The sequence below is a fragment of the Scleropages formosus genome, chromosome 3 (genome assembly GCF_900964775.1).
Source record: "Scleropages formosus chromosome 3, fSclFor1.1, whole genome shotgun sequence".
Lineage (NCBI taxonomy): Eukaryota > Metazoa > Chordata > Actinopteri > Osteoglossiformes > Osteoglossidae > Scleropages > Scleropages formosus.
This window is the reverse complement of record NC_041808.1, coordinates 39,634,281-39,652,489: the sequence shown is the minus strand read 5'-3', so window position 1 is coordinate 39,652,489 and position 18,209 is coordinate 39,634,281. Positions and strand designations below refer to the sequence as shown.

At 43.7% G+C, this 18,209-nt stretch overlaps 1 protein-coding gene across 1 annotated transcript in view; it reads left to right on the top strand.

Annotated features, from left to right (window-relative positions):
• The first annotated feature begins 353 nt into the window (after nt 1-353).
• LOC108933940 (uncharacterized) overlaps nt 354-18,209 on the top strand; it is a 64,602-nt gene continuing 46,746 nt past the window's right edge. The window contains 2 exon segments of the mRNA XM_029250356.1: nt 354-405; nt 510-819. Coding sequence (XP_029106189.1) covers nt 354-405; nt 510-819 — 362 coding nt within the window.

Sequence of the window (18,209 nt, the reverse complement as noted above, 5' to 3'; positions counted from 1 at the left end):
ACTGTTAGCTATTTAATATTAATTAACTCAAAGTGAACCTGTTCTTTGTCAGAAGCTTCTCATCAAACGACACAGACTGAGAAAATGTGGCAGAACTGTGATTTTACCTATAGCAGTGTACTATTTTTACTGACCAAGTATTAGTGAATTAATGTAAACAATCTAGTTCTTATTCAACATGAATAATTATTCGACAGTGTACAGGAGCAGCAGTGAAGACGTTTTCAAAACAGCATCTATTTAAAGCTGTAGGGGGGTCTATGCAAAGTTATCCTCCACTGTACTGCTATAAAAATCAGAATCACATACAGTATCAGGACATACTGACACCACTTGTTCTGTCATATTGAACAATGGAACTGAATATTGTTGGGAGTTTAATCTTCATACTGGGGTCTCTACAAGGTAGGACCGGAGAAATTAAAACTGCAATACAATATTGTAACTGTACTGGATACACAGATGAATTTCAAAGTATTGAGTAAACTGTGACATGTTGGTTTTTACAGGGATCCACTGTGATGACATAAGGTTGGATCAGTTACCTCCTTAGATGAATAGACCAGGAGAGTCTGGCAAGCTGGCCCGTGTCATTTCTGGGTTTCAAGAGACAAGATACAACATGCACTGGATACGACAGAAAGCAGGTGCAGGACTGGAGTGGATTGGAGTTCTCTATTCTGGTAGTACATATGATCCAGACTACGCAGCATCCCTGAAAGGACAGTTCACCCTGACTGAGGACGTCTCCAAAAGCACACAGTACTTGGAGGCCAAGAGTCTGAAAGCAGAGGACACGGCTGTTTATTACTGTGCTCGAGACTCACATTGACTGATCTCAGCTCAGCAGCTGTACAAGAACCACAAGCTGCAACACAAGTGCATGTAAAGTAATTCTTCTTTATTCAGTTATATTTGTACTTTGTAATGGATATTTAAAAAAACATTTTAACAAAGTGATTATTAATTTCCCGTCCTGGGTGTGTCCCCTCCCCCTCCGGACTTACGCCCTGCGTTACCGGGTAGGCTCCGGTTCCCCGCAACCCTGTTTGGGACAAGCGGTTCTGAAAATGTGTGTGTGTGTGTGATTATTAATTTTTTAAGAACTTAATCAGATCATTACAATCCTAAGGGTCACTCTGTGTCGCACACCTGGGCTGCAAGACAGAGGACAGGTGAGGGGTGAGGAAGGGGGACTCCAACACACCTTGTGCCACAATCTGTCACACTATAAGTCACACATCTTCCTATTCCTATGTTTAATTCTGTGTCTCTCCTTCCATTCTTCCAAAAGACATTTCCATATCATTCAGTTCACTGTTCATCATGCAACAAGACTGCGAAAACACTGTAAAAGTGAAGATACTGTTTCCTGTGCTACAGTTAAGGGGCAGCATTTTCTACATTTTTCGGCATCACTGCTGCTGGTGTTGATCTCAGAACTAGCAGAGAAAATTCATCTGCAGACTTTGCAGAGTCAGCAAATTGAACAAACAAATTTTATCTTCTCATGCTGGTATTTAGACTCTTTCTGAGATCTTTTACAGTTTTTTTTTCCATCATTTTCTTATAACTCTTCATCGGTATCAGTTGCCCATGACTGAATTGTCTCTGTGGATAAATTTCTGTCTGTATTTTTGGAGAAGATGCACTACGTTTGGATGGAATCATCCCAGTGGGGCGTGAAATTTTTGACTGATTTTGCATTCTTTGAGTCCTGATCAGTCTAGTAAGACAGAACACATACTGACAGAGAACATTACTTAAAATCCCCAAAGTGATAAAACCCAGGAGGGGTTGGCAACCACTGGCCCATGGACCCCCAGAGGTTTTTTTGTCCCTCAACCTTCAGTTGGGAATTTTTGTTCCTTTCCCCGGTGGCCAGTAGGTATACTTATAGCTCTATAATAAGTTCTTCATTATGGTAGCCATTAGTTGACTGTCTTCTTTGTTTGTATCAATTTTTCTTGCCTTATGTCTCTGTTAAAGCACTCTGTGTCACTGCGTGAGAAGAGCGCTCTATGAAAAATAAAAATAATAAAAGTATAATAATATTGCTAGGGGGTGCGGTGGCGCAGTGGGTTCGACCGGGTTCTGCTCTCCAGTGGGTCTGGGGTTCGAGTCCCGCTTGGGGTGCCTTGCGACGGACTGGCGTCCCGTCCTGGGTGTGTCCCCTCCCCCTCCGGCCTTACGCCCTGCATTACCGGGTAGGCTCCGATTCCCCGCAACCCGGTATGGGACAAGCGGTTCAGAAACTGTGTGTGTGTGTGTGATAAAACTGTTTGACCAGATGATTGATTTCATTCTTTAGTTCAGTCCTGCCACAGTCTGACAGCACATTACATTCAGCAGACACTTTTCTCCAAAGAAACTTCTAATGAACTCAACATAGTGTTATCAGCCCACACACCAGATTCACCAAAGTGACTTACACTGCTAGGTACACTACTTGCAATGAATTATTTGTCCATGGAACACACTCTTTCCATCACTCCCACCCTATAGTAGAACCTGAACAGCATGTTTTGGGAGTGTTGAAGGAAATCCACACAGAGAACATGCCAACTCCATACAAACAGAGTAAGGATTGAACCCACATCCTCTCATATCAACCAGGCACTGAGAAACAGCATTGCTACTTGCTGTGCCACCACACCACCCAGTAAGTAAGTTTCCTCCTTTATACATGTAATTTACACACAGTTACTATAGTACCACACCCCCAGTGTATGCAAACCTGACTTAGTCCTGACTCTTAAATACCAGTGATGGACACAAACCCCAGCAGGAGACACTCATAGATCTTCACTCCAGTTCAGCTTCAGCACAAACATGTTCCCTGTGTCTCTGCTGTTACTGCTGGCAGCTGCTTCCTGTGAGTCTTTTTAAAAACTCCAAGTGGACTTCAACGTGTTATTTCAAAATTTAATTGTTCTGATGAATCAACTGGAGAGCAAATGAACTTTTATAAACTTCCAATTTCCATTTTGTAATGCACTGTTCAACAGAAAAAGAATAAATGAAATATCTGAGTAAATGTAAATATAAATAAATGAATTCATGTCACGGGTGGTGAGGTGGTGTGGAGGGTTTGACTTGGTCCTGGTCTCTGGTGGGTCTGGGGTTGAAGTCCTGCTTGGGGTGCCTTGCGATGGACTGGCGTCCCGTCCTCCGTGTGTCCTCTCTTCCTCCACTCTTACCCCCTGAGTTGCCGGGTAGGTTCTGTGACCTCATGTGGGACTAGTGGTTCAGAAAGTGTGTGTGTATGAATTCACTTCAGTTGAGGAGAGAATTATAGTGCAGTACTACCACTAGCAAGAAGATGTCTATCTAATAAAGGCTGTGAGAGGAGTAGAGTGGTTCGTTTCTCATTTGGTCCACAGCACTGAGGTGCATTTCCTGACCCTGTACTGCATGACATTTTCTGGCCCATTGGGTGGTACTGACCAATAATTATACATAATTTCCTTTTGATAATGAATAATCCATAATAATGATCCAGAATTGATTCAGTAATTTTGTTCATCATTACTAAGCATTATTGAGCTTATTTAAGAATAATATACTATTACTCAGTCATTATCCATAACCGTTTGTCTGAACGCAGGGTCATAGTGGTCCGAAACCTATTGTAGGGGACTAGTAGCAGTATATAGACACAGGCTGGTCAGGCTACTACTGAGGAGGCCAGTCTTAGGATACAGCTAAACCACCCGTACGCAAGTGCGCGCACACGCACACACTGACTGAAACCGCTTGTCCCGAGCAGGATCGCGGAGAACCAGAACACAACCCAGCAACACGGGGCGCAAGGCCGGAGGGGGAGGGGACACACCCAGGATGGGACGCCAATCTGTTGCACGGCACCGTAAGCAAGACTTGAACCCCAGACCTGCCAGAGAGCGGGACCCAGCCAAACCTACTGCACCGCCAAACACCCCCCTACCACCTGTACACACCACCCGTATGGTATATTATAAAAAAATGTCACTGGAGGCTATTGTAATAATGACACACACAGCCTCCTGCCACAAGGGGAGACGAACCACTTGTACAGTATATTATATCCATGTGACAGTGATGATGAGGTACATTGAAGATGAAGTGCCTGCTGTGAATCTTCCATGTGGACCTGCCTACAGCTCTGAATCCTCCTTTTAAACTGAGTGTCACCTGTCCAATCAGAGGGTGGAGTTCATGCAAACTGAGCTCTTCCTTCTACATTTATATCTGTGCACTGAGCAACGAGGGAACAAATGCTGAGTTCTGGCTGCTTTAACTGACATTTCATCACAGTCACACACATTCACCATGACCTTCTTAACTGCTCTCCTCATAATGACAACATGCTTAACAGGTACATTTTAACGACACATATAAGCTGCGTCTGCTCTTGAGTACTGAGATGGAGGTTTAATGTTTATCTTCTTTCCACAGGTGTTACTGGTCAGACACCAACTCAGTCTGAAGCAGCAGTTAAAAAGCCTGGAGAATCTCATCGACTCACCTGTACAGCCTCTGGCTTCACTTTCAGTAGCTATGCTATGAGCTGGATCCGACAGCCTCCTGGGAAGCCACTGGAATGGATTGCTTGGATTAGCAGTGGCAGTAGCACCTACTATGGCAGCTCTTTTAAAGGCAGATTCACCATCTCCAGAGACAACAGCCAGAAGCAGATATATTTACAGATGAACAACTTGAAGGACGAAGACACTGCAGTTTATTACTGTGCGAGAGACACAGTGAGTGGAGACACTGCAGGGCTGTACAATAACTGCTCCAGTACATCTCACGCTGAGGGTCACTCAAGTGTGTCTCTGCAGCACTGTCTTGTTCTTCTTGTCCACCTGGAACTGTTCTAGAACTAATTGAAACTGATAACTCCTGTTTAATGAACTGATATCCACTTTAATTTTATGAGGACTTAGAACTACTGCTGTTCACATCATATGGATTAGATCAAATATAAATGTTTCTGGGGTGAATCTAATATAGAGCTGTATTTCCAGTTCACATATTTATGCAACAACTCTGTCATGGGCTGTATGATGGTGGAAAGATTAGGAATGAACTTGCCATAATAGTTCAGCAGGGCTAAGAAAGACCTGAGTTCTGTCACATTTGTGGGAACAGCAACCTTTTCAATTGCATCAGTCTTTTCTTTCATGGGGTGAAAACCCTCTACATCAATGACATGCCCTAAGTGAGAGACGCTATTCTGAACAAAGGACCTTTATGTTGTCTGCCTCAGATTATATGCTTGGAGCCTCTTTAGAACTTCTAAAGCTTTCATATGCTTTTAAGTGTCACTTCCTGTGATCAAGATATCATTCAAATAACATATCACACGATCCATGCCCTGTAGTACTTGATCCATGACTTTCTGAACAATGGCTGGAGCACTAGCAACCCGTACGGTAGCCGATTGTAGGTATATAAACCTTTTGGTGTATGAATGTAAGGTATCGTTCGGAGCTTTCCTCTAGTGGTACTTGTTGATAAGCTTGAGACAGATCTAATTTAGTGAATCTCTGACCTCCTGACAATTTAAAAAACAAATCCTTTGTTTGAGGTAAAAAATATTGCTCTATTTCCAACCAAGGGTTAATAGTAAACTTGTAGTCTCCACATATACTTACATTATTGTCCTTTTTGGGAATACACACAATAGGAGCTGCCCATTCACTGTAACTGACAGGAGAGATTACACCTTCTGCTTCTATCTTACATAACTTTTGCAACATTATATCTCACAGCACAGTGCGTAACCTGCAAAATTTTTGCACAGCCTCTTTTGCTACACTCGGGGGTGATGTGGCGCAGTGGGTTGGACCACGGTCCTGCTCTCAGGTCTCAAGTGAGACAGCGGAGCAGTTGTGTGACAGATACTCCTCAGTGTTTCAGTCAGATTTAGGGATGTTTAAGGGAATCAGTGCTAAACTCCATGTAGTGAAAGACACACACACACACTTTCAGAACCGCTTGTCCCATACGGGGTCACGGGGAACCGGAGCCTACCCGGCAACACAGGGCGTAAGGCCAGAGGGGGAAGGGAACACACCCAGGACAGGACGCCAGTCCGTCACAAGGCACCCCAAGCAGGACTCGAACCCCAGACCCACCCGAGAGCAGGACTGTGGTCCAGTCCACTGCGTCACCGCACCCCCTATAAAATAAACAGATAAATAAATAATAATAAAAGTAATAAAAGTAAAAGTAAAGGGCTAATAAAAGATAAAAAAAGAAAAATATATAGAGTATAAAGCACACACACACACATTTTCAGAACCGCTTGTCCCATACAGGGTCACGGGGAACCGGAGCCTACCCGGTAACACAGGGCGTAAGGCCGGAGGGGGAGGGGACACACCCAGGACGGGACGCCAGTCTGTCGCAAGGCACCGCAAGCGGGACTTGAACCCCAGACTCACTGAAGAGCAGGACCCGGTCCAACCCACTACGCCACTGTGCCACCACGCCCCCCCTATAAAGTACACAATATACAAAAATAGACACTAGACATTATATGTTTGTACAGGTATGTTATATACAATGCAAGGGGAAGTAAATAAGAGATATGATGTGAAAAATAAATATAAATAGCGTTGTTTATTGCACCAGTTTACTCCCTAGGGGGCATTTAGCTGTTCATGAGGTAGATGGTTTGAGGGAAGAAACTTTTCCTGTGCCTGACTGTCCTGGTGCTCAGTGCCCTGTAGCGCCGGGCGGACGGCAAAAGTTCAAAGAGGAAGTGGCCTGGGTGCGAAGGGTCTAGGATGATTTTGCCAGCCCTTTTTCTCACTCTGGACGAGTACAATTCTTGGAGGGGGTGTGCTGATGATTCTTCCAGTAGTCTGGACTATTCGCTGTAATCTTCTGAGGTTTGATTTTGTAGCTGAGCAGAACCAGACAGTTATAGAGGTGCAGAGGACAGACTGTATGACTGCAGAGTAGAATTGCATCAGCGGCCTCTGTGGCAGATTGAACTTCCTCAGCTGGTGAAGGAAGTACAACCTCTGCTGGGCCTTCTTCACAATGGAGTCTATGTGGAACTCCCACTTCAGGTCCTGTGAGATGGTGGTGCCCAGGAACCTGGATGACTCCACTGTTGCCACAGTGCTGTTCATGATGGTGAGTGGGGAATATGCTGAGGTGTTTCTCCTAAGGTCCACAATCATCTCAACCGTTTTGAGTGTGTTCAGCTCCAGGTTGTTATGACTGCACCAGACAGCCAGCTCTTTAACCTCCTGTCTCTAAGCAGACTCGTTGTCATCCTGAATGAGGCCGATGAGTGTGGTGTCGTATGTGAGCTTCAGGAGCTTGACAGAGGGGTCTTTTGCAGTGCAGTCGTTGGTGTACAGGGAGAAGAGCAGTGGGGAGAGCACGCATCCCTGGGGGGCGCCAGTACTGATTGTGCGAGTATTGGATGAACATTTTCCCAGCCTCACTAGCTGCTGCCTGTCTGTCAGGAAGTTGGTGATCCACTGACAGATGGAGGTGGGCACAGAGAGTTGGGCTAATTTGGACAGGAGGAGGTGTGGGATGATGGTGTTGAAGGCTGAGCTGAAGTCCACAAACAGGATCCTCACATAAGTCCCTGGTTTGTCCAGATGTTGCAGGATGTAGTGCAGTCCCATGTTGACTGCATCATCCACAGACCTATTTGCTCGGTAAGCAAACTGCAGGGAACCGGAGCCTACCCGGTAACACAGGGCATAAGGCCGGAGGGGGAGGGGACACACCCAGGACGGGACGCCAGTCCGTCGCAAGGCACCCCAAGCGGAACTCGAAACCCAGACCCACTGGAGAGCAGGACCCGGTGAAACCCGCTGCGCCACCGCACCCCCCGAATTATACGTAATTTACTATTTTTAATTTCAACTTCATAAATACGATGCACAATTGACTCAATAATTTTGTTCATCATTATTAAGCATTAATGAGCTTAATTCAGAATGGATTGTATGCTGATACTCAATCATTATCAATAACCTCTTATGAAAAGGCAGGGTCATAGTGGTCCAGACCCTATTGTAGGGGACAAGTAGTATATGGAGACAGGCTGGTCAGGCTACTACCTAGGAGGCCAGTATAAGGATACAGATGAACCACCTGTACAGTATATTATATCCATGTGACAGTGATGATGAAGTACAGTGAGAATGAAGTGCCTGCTGTGAGACCTTCCATGTGGACCTGCCTACAGCTCTGAATCCTCCTTTTCAACTGAGTGTCACCTGTCCAGTCAGAGGGAGGAGTTCATGCAAACTGAGCTCTTCCTTCTACATTTAAATCTGTGCACTGAGCAAAGAGGGAACAAATGCTGAGTTCTGGCTGCTTTAACTGACATTTTCCCACGGTCACACACATTCACCATGACCTTCTTAACTGCTCTCCTCATAAACACAACATGCTTAACAGGTACATTTTAATGACACATATAAGCTGTGTCTGCTCTTGAGTACTGAGATGGAGGTTTAATGTTTGTTTTCTTTCCACAGATGTTACTGGTCAGACACTGACTCAGTCTGAAGCAGCAGTTAAAAAGCCTGGGGAATCTCATCGACTCACCTGTACATTCCCTGACTCATTCAGTAGCAATTATATAGGCTGGATCCGACAGCCTCCTGGGAAGCCACTAGAATGGATTGCTTGGATTAGCAGTAGCAGTAGCAACTACTATGGCAGCTCTTTTCAAGGCAGATTCACCATCTCCAGAGACAACAGCCAGAAGCAGATATATTTACAGATGAACAACTTGAAGGACGAAGACACTGCAGTTTATTACTGTGCGAGAGACACAGTGAGTGGAGAGACTGCAGGGCTGTACAATAACTGCTCCAGTACATCTCACACTGAGGGTCACTCAAGTGTGTCTCTGCAGCACTGTCTTGTCCTTCTTGTCCACATGGTAGAACTAGCTGAAAATGGTATCTGTTCTAGTTAACTAAAAAAAAATATGAGCCGCTTGGAAGATAAATGAATCTTCTGTACTGAAGTATTTATGTTATTCATAAAATAATGTCCAGGTTAAGATAATTTCTTCTTTCTGGCTTCTTTTTTTGAGCCCACTGAATAAACCACCCTGCTTTTCAGCTTAATCAGAGCAGATTTGTAATAATAGAATTCCACTCCACATTTTAGTTCTGAGCTCACATGCTGTGGAACAGATGTCCTCTCAACATCACATGTCCTCCCAGTTGGATTTCAGAAACTTTTCCTCCTGCCATTTTGTAACTATTTAGCTTCACCTCTACTGTGTCAGTGGCCTTTAATAAAGTCTATCTCATTGTACTCCTGTTAAGAATTCAGTTTTGCAGCATTTAATTTAAGAATTTAAAGTTTATTTTGTTTGACTTTTTGTATAAGAAATTTGTGTTAGCAATAATTCCACGTTATTTCTATTGTATTCGTCAAACACTTCTTCATTACCAGTTCTGACATAATAAGCAATCTTGGAGAGAAACACTTTGAAAACCGTATATCAGCAAAATTTCATTTAAAATATTACAAAATGTGATTTATCAGTAATAATGTTAGAAAAATTGGAATAGTACACGCAAGCTTCCCAGAATAGTTTTATTTTTTATACAGATGTGTTTCGGCAGGATGCCTTCCTCAACATACTTGTGTACTGTGTACTATCTGTAATGCTGATGTCTGTGACAGGGATTGACATCATACCTCATGGACCAACAGCAATTATATTTTGAAAATAGATCCATTTCACTCTAATCGAATGAATGTAATAGCAGAGTGGGATGTTTGATACAAACACTTTCTCCAGAATGAAACCTTTACTTCTGTCAGAACTTGTCTATACTTCGTTATTCTACAGTCTCAAAACTTCTTCAGTATTGTTGTATTAACCCAGGAGGAATTTTTAATTATTCATTAGAAATGATTCCGAATTAGAATACTTAAAATTCAAACTTCTATGGTGAACTATGATAAAGACTTCCCGATTTGAGAGAATTTCGGTTTAGCCCTCATTGAATTTTAGTTCATATAAACTCTAACTATAATGAATGATTTATGAATTACAAACTAGCTTAAAAGGGTTGAAGGAATCAGGTAAAATATGAATTTAAATATGTTTTTATGAAACTGTTAACAAGAAATTCAACTTGTAAAAACTTCCAGCTTCGGTATGTTATTTGTGATGCAGTTTTTTGTTGTTGTTGTTGTTGTTGTTGGAGATGAGTACAGTATTTATTGCTTTTATTGCTGCTTTAACCCTTATTGAATTTTAATGTGTACTTTAATTATAATGAATTTATTGTAATACCTTCTAAACTGGCTTAAAATGTTTAAAAGATTCTGGCTGAATTTCAGTTCACACATTTCAATGTTTTGATGAAACACCTGGAAAGCAAATAAACAATTTTTTAACTACAAACTTCCATTTAGTTTTTGTAATGTGCTGTTGAATTTTTTATGAGAAACGTATGTGTTGCCGGGTAGGCTCCGATTCCCCGTGACCCTGTATGGGACAAGCGGTTCAGAAAATGTGTGTGTGTGTGTGTATCTGATGAACAAATAAATAAAAATATATGAACTCACCTCAACGGATAACTGAATTATATTGCAGTACTTCCACCGGCCAGAGGATGTCACTCTAATAAAGACTGTGAGAGGAGTACAGTGAATTTCTTATTATATTTACTTCCTGACCCACTACTGCATGCCATTTTATGGCCCACTGGGTAGGAAAGACCAATAATAGATCATTTACGATTGCTAATTCCGAATCCATAATTATGACATAGAATTAACTCATTAATTTTGTTCATAATTACCAAACACTATTGCTCTTAACAGGGGGGTGCGGTGGCACAGTGGGTTGGACCACGGTCCTCCTCTCTGGTGAGTCTGGGGTTCGAGTCCCGCTTGGGGTGCCTTGCGACGGACTGGCGTCCTGTCCTGGGTGTGTTCCCTCCCCCTCCGGCCTTACGCCCTGTGTTACCGGGTAGGCTCCGGTTCCCCGCGACCCCATAGGGACAAGCGGTTCTGAAAGTGTGTGTGTGTGTGTGTGTGTGTGTGTGTGTGTGTGTGTGTGTGTGTGTGTGTGTGTGTGTACATGTACATGTACACGTACATGTACTTTGTCCACATTCGTGTCAATAGCAAACAGTTCTGTCCCTTGCATGTCACTGAACATCACTCTGTGAACATCACTGACTTGTGGCTCCTTAATGCTGTCAAGTCCATCTTTCTGTAGCTGGGGTGCATTGCACCTGTAGCCCCCTGCTATGTGTTTGTTGTGGTGCTGTCTGGTTGGTGGGGGCGCGGTGGCGCAGTGGGTTGGACCAGGTCCTGCTCTCCAGTGGGTCGGGGGTGCCGATGATTCCTCCAGCCGTCCAGACTATTTGCTGTAATCTTCTGAGATCTGATTTTGTAGCTGAGCAGAACCAGACAGTCATAGAGGTGTAGAGGACAGACTGGATGACTGCGGAGTAGAATTGCATCAGCGGCCTCTGTGGCAGATTGAACTTCCTCAGCTGGCGAAGGAAGTACAACCTCTGCTTGGCCCTCTTCACAATGGAGTCTATGTGGAACTCCCACTTTAGGTCCTGTGAGATGGTGGTGCCCAGGAACCTGAATGACTCCACTGTTGCCACAGTGCTGTTCATGATGGTGAGTGGGGATAATGCTGAGGTGTTTCTCCTAAGGTCCACAGTCATGTCAACCGTTTTGAGCGTGTTCAGCTCCAGGTTGTTATGACTGCACCAGACAGCCAGGTCTTGGACCTCCTGTCTGTAAGCAGACTCGTCACCATTCCGGATGAGGCCGATGAGTGTGGAGTCGTCTGCGAACTTCAGGAATTTGACAGAGGGGTCTTTAGCGGTGCAGTCGTTGGTGTACAGGAAGAAGGGCGGTGGGGAGAGCATACATCCCTGAGGGGCGCCAGTACTGATTGTGCGAGTATTGGATGAACATTTTCCCAGCCTCACTAGCTGCTGCCTGTCTGTCAGGAAGTTGGTGATCCACCGACAGATGGAGGTGGGCACAGAGAGTTGGGTTAATTTGGACAGGAGGAGGTGTGGGATGATGGTGTTGAAGGCTGAGCTGAAGTCCACGAACAGGATTCTCGCATAAGTCCCTGGTTTGTCCAGATGTTGCAGGATGTAGTGCAGTCCCATGTTGACTGCATCATCCACAGACCTATTTGCTCGGTAAGCAAACTGCAGAGGGTCCAGCAAGGATCCAGTGATGTCCGTCAGGTAGGCCAACACCAGTCTTTCAAATGACTTCATGACCACAGACGTTAAGGCAACAGGTCTGTAGTCATTCAGTCTTGTGATTTTGAGTTTCTTCAGAATGGGGATGATGGTGGAGAGTTTGTAGCAGGACGGAACTTCGCACATCTCCAGTGATCTTTTGAAGATCTTTGTGAAGATAGGAGCCAGCTGGTCAGCACAGGTTTTTAGGTAGGCTGGTGAGACACCGTCTGGGCCTGGTGCTTTCCTTGTCTTCTGATTGCGGAGGACCCGACACACATCCTCTTCACAGATCAAAGGTACAGGAGGGGGGAAGGTTGGGGTTACTGGAGGTGTTAATTGATGCGTGGAGAGAGGGTCAGAATGGGTGTGTGGTATCTAGGACTGTTTCATCTGTCTTTTGCATTAAGGTGAAGCCAGACTGTTTAGTTTATCGGCAAAATATAATAATTATCTGTTTAACTTCCCTGTAGTGAAAGAGAGGGGTCCCTGAGTGTCACACTTTGACAGGAAAATGTCACAGGGGATGGTCATTGTAACAGTTTCCAAATACCTGCCATACACCTGCACCTCATGAAAAACACAGTTTAAAAGATAGAGACCTCCCTGCAATAATCTCTTTGAGAAACATCTCCTCTGTTTGCACTCAGCTTTGCTCCTTCTTCTTAGCCTTTCGTATCTCGAAACTTGCTCTTCGAATCGCAAAGATGACTCTTCAGATTACGACGTTCAAATTAAAATCATGACACGTTGAATGTCGACCCTCACTTTTTGAACAATGCCATTTTGGATCATGCCTTGAACTCAACCAACCCCCTTGGATCTCAAAACTGTGCTTTCCTCTTAACTCCTTATCAGTATCAGTTGCCCATGACTCAAGTGTCTCAGTGGATAAATTTCTGTCTGTATTTTCCAAGAAGATGCACTAAATTTTGATGGAATCACCCCAGTGGTGGGTTACATTTTTCAGACAAACAAATTCTGCATTGTTTGAGAGTCCTGCTCAGTCTGGTAAGATAGAACATCAGTTAAAATCCCCAAAAAGATAATACTGTTTCATCAGATGACTGATTTCATTCTTTAGTGCAGTGCTGCCCACAGTCCAGCAGCACAGTAAGAAAAGTTTCCTGCTTTATACCTGTAATTTACACACAGTTACTATAGTACCAGCGGGGGCGTGGTGGCGCAGTGGGTTGGACCGGGTCCTGCTCTCCGGTGGGTCTGGGGTTCGAGTCCCGCTTGGGGTGCCTTGCGATGGACTGGCGTCCTGTCCTGGGTGTGTCCCCTCCCCCCCTGGCCTTACGCCCTCTGTTACCGGGTGGGCTCCGGTTCCCCGCGACCCCGTATGGGACAAGCGGTTCCGAAAATGTGTGTGTGTGTGTGTGTGTGTGTGTGTGTGTGTGTGTGTGTGTGTGTGTGTGTGTACTATAGTACCACAGTACCACATCCCCAGTGTATGCAAACATGACTTAGTCCTGACTGTTAAATACCAATGATGAACACAGACCCCAGCAGGAGACACTTATAGATCTTCACTCCAGTTCAGCTTCAGCACAAACATGTTCCTTGTGTCTCTGCAATAATGCTGGCAGCTGCTTCCTGTGAGTCTTTTTTTAAACTCCAAGTGGACTGTAACGTGTTATTTCTTTTTTAGATTTTCTCTTTATTTCATTCAGGTTCCGTTTGCTATAGAATTTTTTGTCATGAAACTACGTCAGAATATGAGAAGGACTTTCCAACTGTTTTGATCAATTCTTTCCTCTGTTCAGGTGCTCAAGGTGATGTAGTTCTGACTGAGTCTGGTGGTCAGGTGGTCAGTCCAGGAGGGAAAGTCACTCTCACCTGTACTGGCTCTGGTTACACATTTAAAGACTCTGCTATGAGCTGGGTGAGACAAGCTCCACAGAAAGGCCTGGAATAGGTTTCCTTGATCAGCAGCCCCAGTGGGAGCAGCAAGTACTACTCAGAATCTGTGAAAGGAAGATTCTGCATCTCCAGGGACAATGACAGAAGTACCATCACTTTGGAAATGAATAATCTCAAAGCTGAAGACACAGCTATGTATTACTGTGCGAGAGACTCACAGTGAGAGAAATGAGACAGAGACTTATACAAAAACAGCACAGGGAGAGGAAGGTGTGAGAGGGGTGAACTGCTTCTCCAACTCACGGTCTGTTTAGATACCTGTTTATGGATCAATGTTGAATAAAAATACTTTTAGATTTAAATACTTCAAAAAGAGGGGTGCAGTGGCCAGGTTCTGCTCTCTGGTGGTTCTGGGGTTTGAGTCCTGCTTGGGGTGCCTTGCAATGGGCTTGTGTCCCATCCTGGGTGTGTATCCACCCCCTCCGGCCTTGCGACCTGTGTTACCGCGACCTCGCTCGAGACCAACAATTTCAGACAGTGTGTGTACTTCAAAAAAGTTTATTGTATTTATTGCTGCTTTAACTCTTAAGGAATTTTAATATGTTCTTTAATTAGAATTAATTAATTGTCATAAATTCTAAACTGGCTAAAAATGTTTAAAAAATTCTGGCTGAATAGGAATTCACATGTTTAAATGTTTTGATGATACAGCTGGAAAGCAAATAAAGTTTTTTTTTTAACTACCAACTTTCATTTGGTGTTTGCGATACACTGTTGTGTTTTTTGTGAGAAATATCTCTGCTAAACAAATGAATTAACTTCCTTTAATGAGGGAATTGTAGTGCAATACTATCATTCGCCAGAGGATGTCGCTCTAATAAAGACAATCATAGGAGTACCCTTGTCCCAAGTGGGGTTGCAGTCAGCCAGAGTCTAACCCAGCAGCACAGGGTGCCAAGTCAGAAAGGACACACCTAGGGCAGGACACCGGTCCATCACATAGCACCCCAAGCAGGACTGGAACCCCCAGACCCACCAGAGAACAGGCCCAAGGCAAACCTGCTGTGCTGCTGCACCACCATCCCCCCTGAGAAGTGAGCAGTATCTTTTTTATTAGCTCTACAGCACTGAGGTTCATTTTCTGACCAGGTATTGCATTGCATTTTATGGACCACTGGGTGGGAATCACCAAGAATTGTACATAATTTACTATTTTTAATTTCAAATTCATAAATATTATGCATAATTGATTTTGTTCATCATTACTTAGCATTAATGAACTTAATTAAGAATGGAATGTATGCTGATACTCAATCACTATCCATAACCACTTATAAAAAGGCAGGGTCATAGTGGTCCAGACCCTATTGTAGTGGACAAGAAGTAATATATGGAGACAGGCTGGTCAGGCTACTACCTAGGAGGACAGTATAAGGATACAGATGAACCACCTGTACAGTATATTATATCCATGTGACAGTGATGATGAAGTACAGTGAGAATGAAGTGCCTGCTGTGAGACCTTCCATGTGGACCTGCCTACAGCTCTGAATCCTCCTTTTAAACTCAGTGTCACCTGTCCAGTCAGAGGGAGGAGTTCATGCAAACTGAGCTCTTCCTTCTACATTTATATCTGTGCACTGAGCAAAGAGCGAACAAACGCTGAGTTCTGGCTGCTTTAACCGACATTTTACCACAGTCACACACATTCACCATGACCTTCTTAACTGCTCTCCTCATAATGACAACATGCTTAACAGGTACATTTTAATGACACATATAAGCTGCGTCTGCTCTTGAGTATTGAGATGGAGGTTTAATGTTTATCTTCTTTCCACAGGTGTTACTGGTCAGACACCGACTCAGTCTGAAGCAGCAGTTAAAAAACCTGGAGAATCTCATCGACTCACCTGCACATTCCCTGACTCATTCAGTAGCTATGACATGGCCTGGATCCGTCAGCCTCCTGGGAAGCCACTGGAATGGATTGCTTATATTAGCAGTGGCAGTAGCACCTACTATGGCAGCTCTTTTCAAGGCAGATTCACCATCTCCAGAGACAACAGCCAGAAGCAGATATATTTACAGATGAACAACTTGAAGGACGAAGACACTGCAGTTTATTACTGTGCGAGAGACACAGTGAGTGGAGACACTGCAGGGCTGTACATTAACTGCTCCAGTACATCTCACACTGAGGGTCACTCAAGTGTGTCTCTGCAGCACTGTCTTGTTCTTCTTGTGCACAAGGAACTGTTCTAGAACTAGTTGAAACTGGTAACTCCTGTTTAATGAACTGATGTCCACTTTAATTTTATGAGGAGTTAGAACTACTGCTGTTCACATCATATGGTTTTGATTAAATATGAATGTTTCTGGGGTCAGTCTAATACAGAGCTCTGTGAAGTAACTGCTGATATAACTTTTCTGACTGATTTTCCCAGAACAGGTGACCTAAGGGTTTGCTGTTAGTAGAAAATGCAAGTTTCAACAAAGAGGTGAACATAAGGGATGGAGAGTGAAGTGGGGGATGTATGAAAAGATTAAGGGAACTATTGTGCCTGACAGTTAAACACACTGGTGTATTATTGTACAACAGATGCAGAATGACAAGAGTGTGTGTTTGAGGTGCACAAGTGCAAACCAGTGGGAGCATCACTGTTTCACAGAAAGGAAAACAATTCAAGTGCAAGATGTACAGTACAACACATAATTAAATAATGAGATATTACCCTTTATATATAAAGCATGGCTTTGCTCTTATGCTTTCACTTCTTGGAATCCCAGTATCAACTTCCAAGAACCATATTTTATATTACTAAAATCACATACACATCATCCGACCTGCTTGTCCCATATGGGGTCGCAGGAAGCTGGATCCTAACCCTGCAACACAGGGCATAAGGCTGGAGGGGGAGGAGACACACTCAGGATGGGACGCCAGTCCATCAGAAGGCACCCCAAGCGGGATTTGAACCCCAAACCCACCGCGGAGCAGGACCTGGGCCAACCCACTGCGCCACCATGCCCCCCCTCAAATAAACACAATGTATAAATTTATGAATAACAAATTCATCATCCAAAACCCAGTGGCTTTTTTTCACAACCTCATATTAAACTTTTTTACATTCATTTTGAATGCGAGAAGATGACCTGCTTATGCAGTGTGGTAAAATTTGAACATAAGCATTATTACAGCACAGAACTAATCTTTCAGTTAGAACTTCAGTCTAACGTTTAAGATGCTTGGCCCACAAACAGCAGACAATTTACTCTGACCTTTACACCATTAATACCATTTTACCTTGTTGATCTCATCACCACTGACACTCCAAACTGTGATTTTTGTTCCCAAGATTTGTTGGAAAGCTGTAGGTGGTAAAGTGCTCTCCTTTAGGACACTGGAACGCTCTGCATATTCCTACGTCCTTTTTGTCACTGTTTTCATATGTAGAGGAGTACCAACTGATTCCATCAATACCATGTTCACCTTGTTTCCACCTGTGATGGAAAGGGATTAGTTGCCTGTGTCACTGACAGATGTAACAGATGTGTTCAGACCTCATCATATTGTGAAAAAGCTTATCTTCATTTTGCTTGACTTTTTTCAGAAACTTCACACACATTACGCTCTCTTCCTCTTGCAAAACTGCTTCACTGACAGTTGGAATAGAGCAAGACATCTGAGAAGAGAAGGTGTACAGAACAAGGAAACATTAACTATACAAGTTAGTGCAGTATACACTATACACACACACGCACACGCACACACAAGCATGTATATGTATATATTACTGTAGGGGACATTGTGCCAAAGCTTCACAGCTCATGAGAAGTTTGGTGGGTGAGTGGTTTGAGTTCAGTTCAGTTCAGGGTGTGTACAGTTTGCATGTTCCTCCATTCATTTAGACCCCCCCCCCCGACATACAAAGAAAAAGGCAGTGACAACAGCTTCTATTCCTCCATTGCTTTCAAAAACACACCAGTAGTGACTGTGAGTTGAACTTTACTTGAATTTTCTTTCCATATACTAGTATAGTGTACAGTGAAAACACAAATAAAGCAACCTCACATTGTTTTTTATCCAGAATTTGACCATCTGTTTAAAATATTTGTATTTAT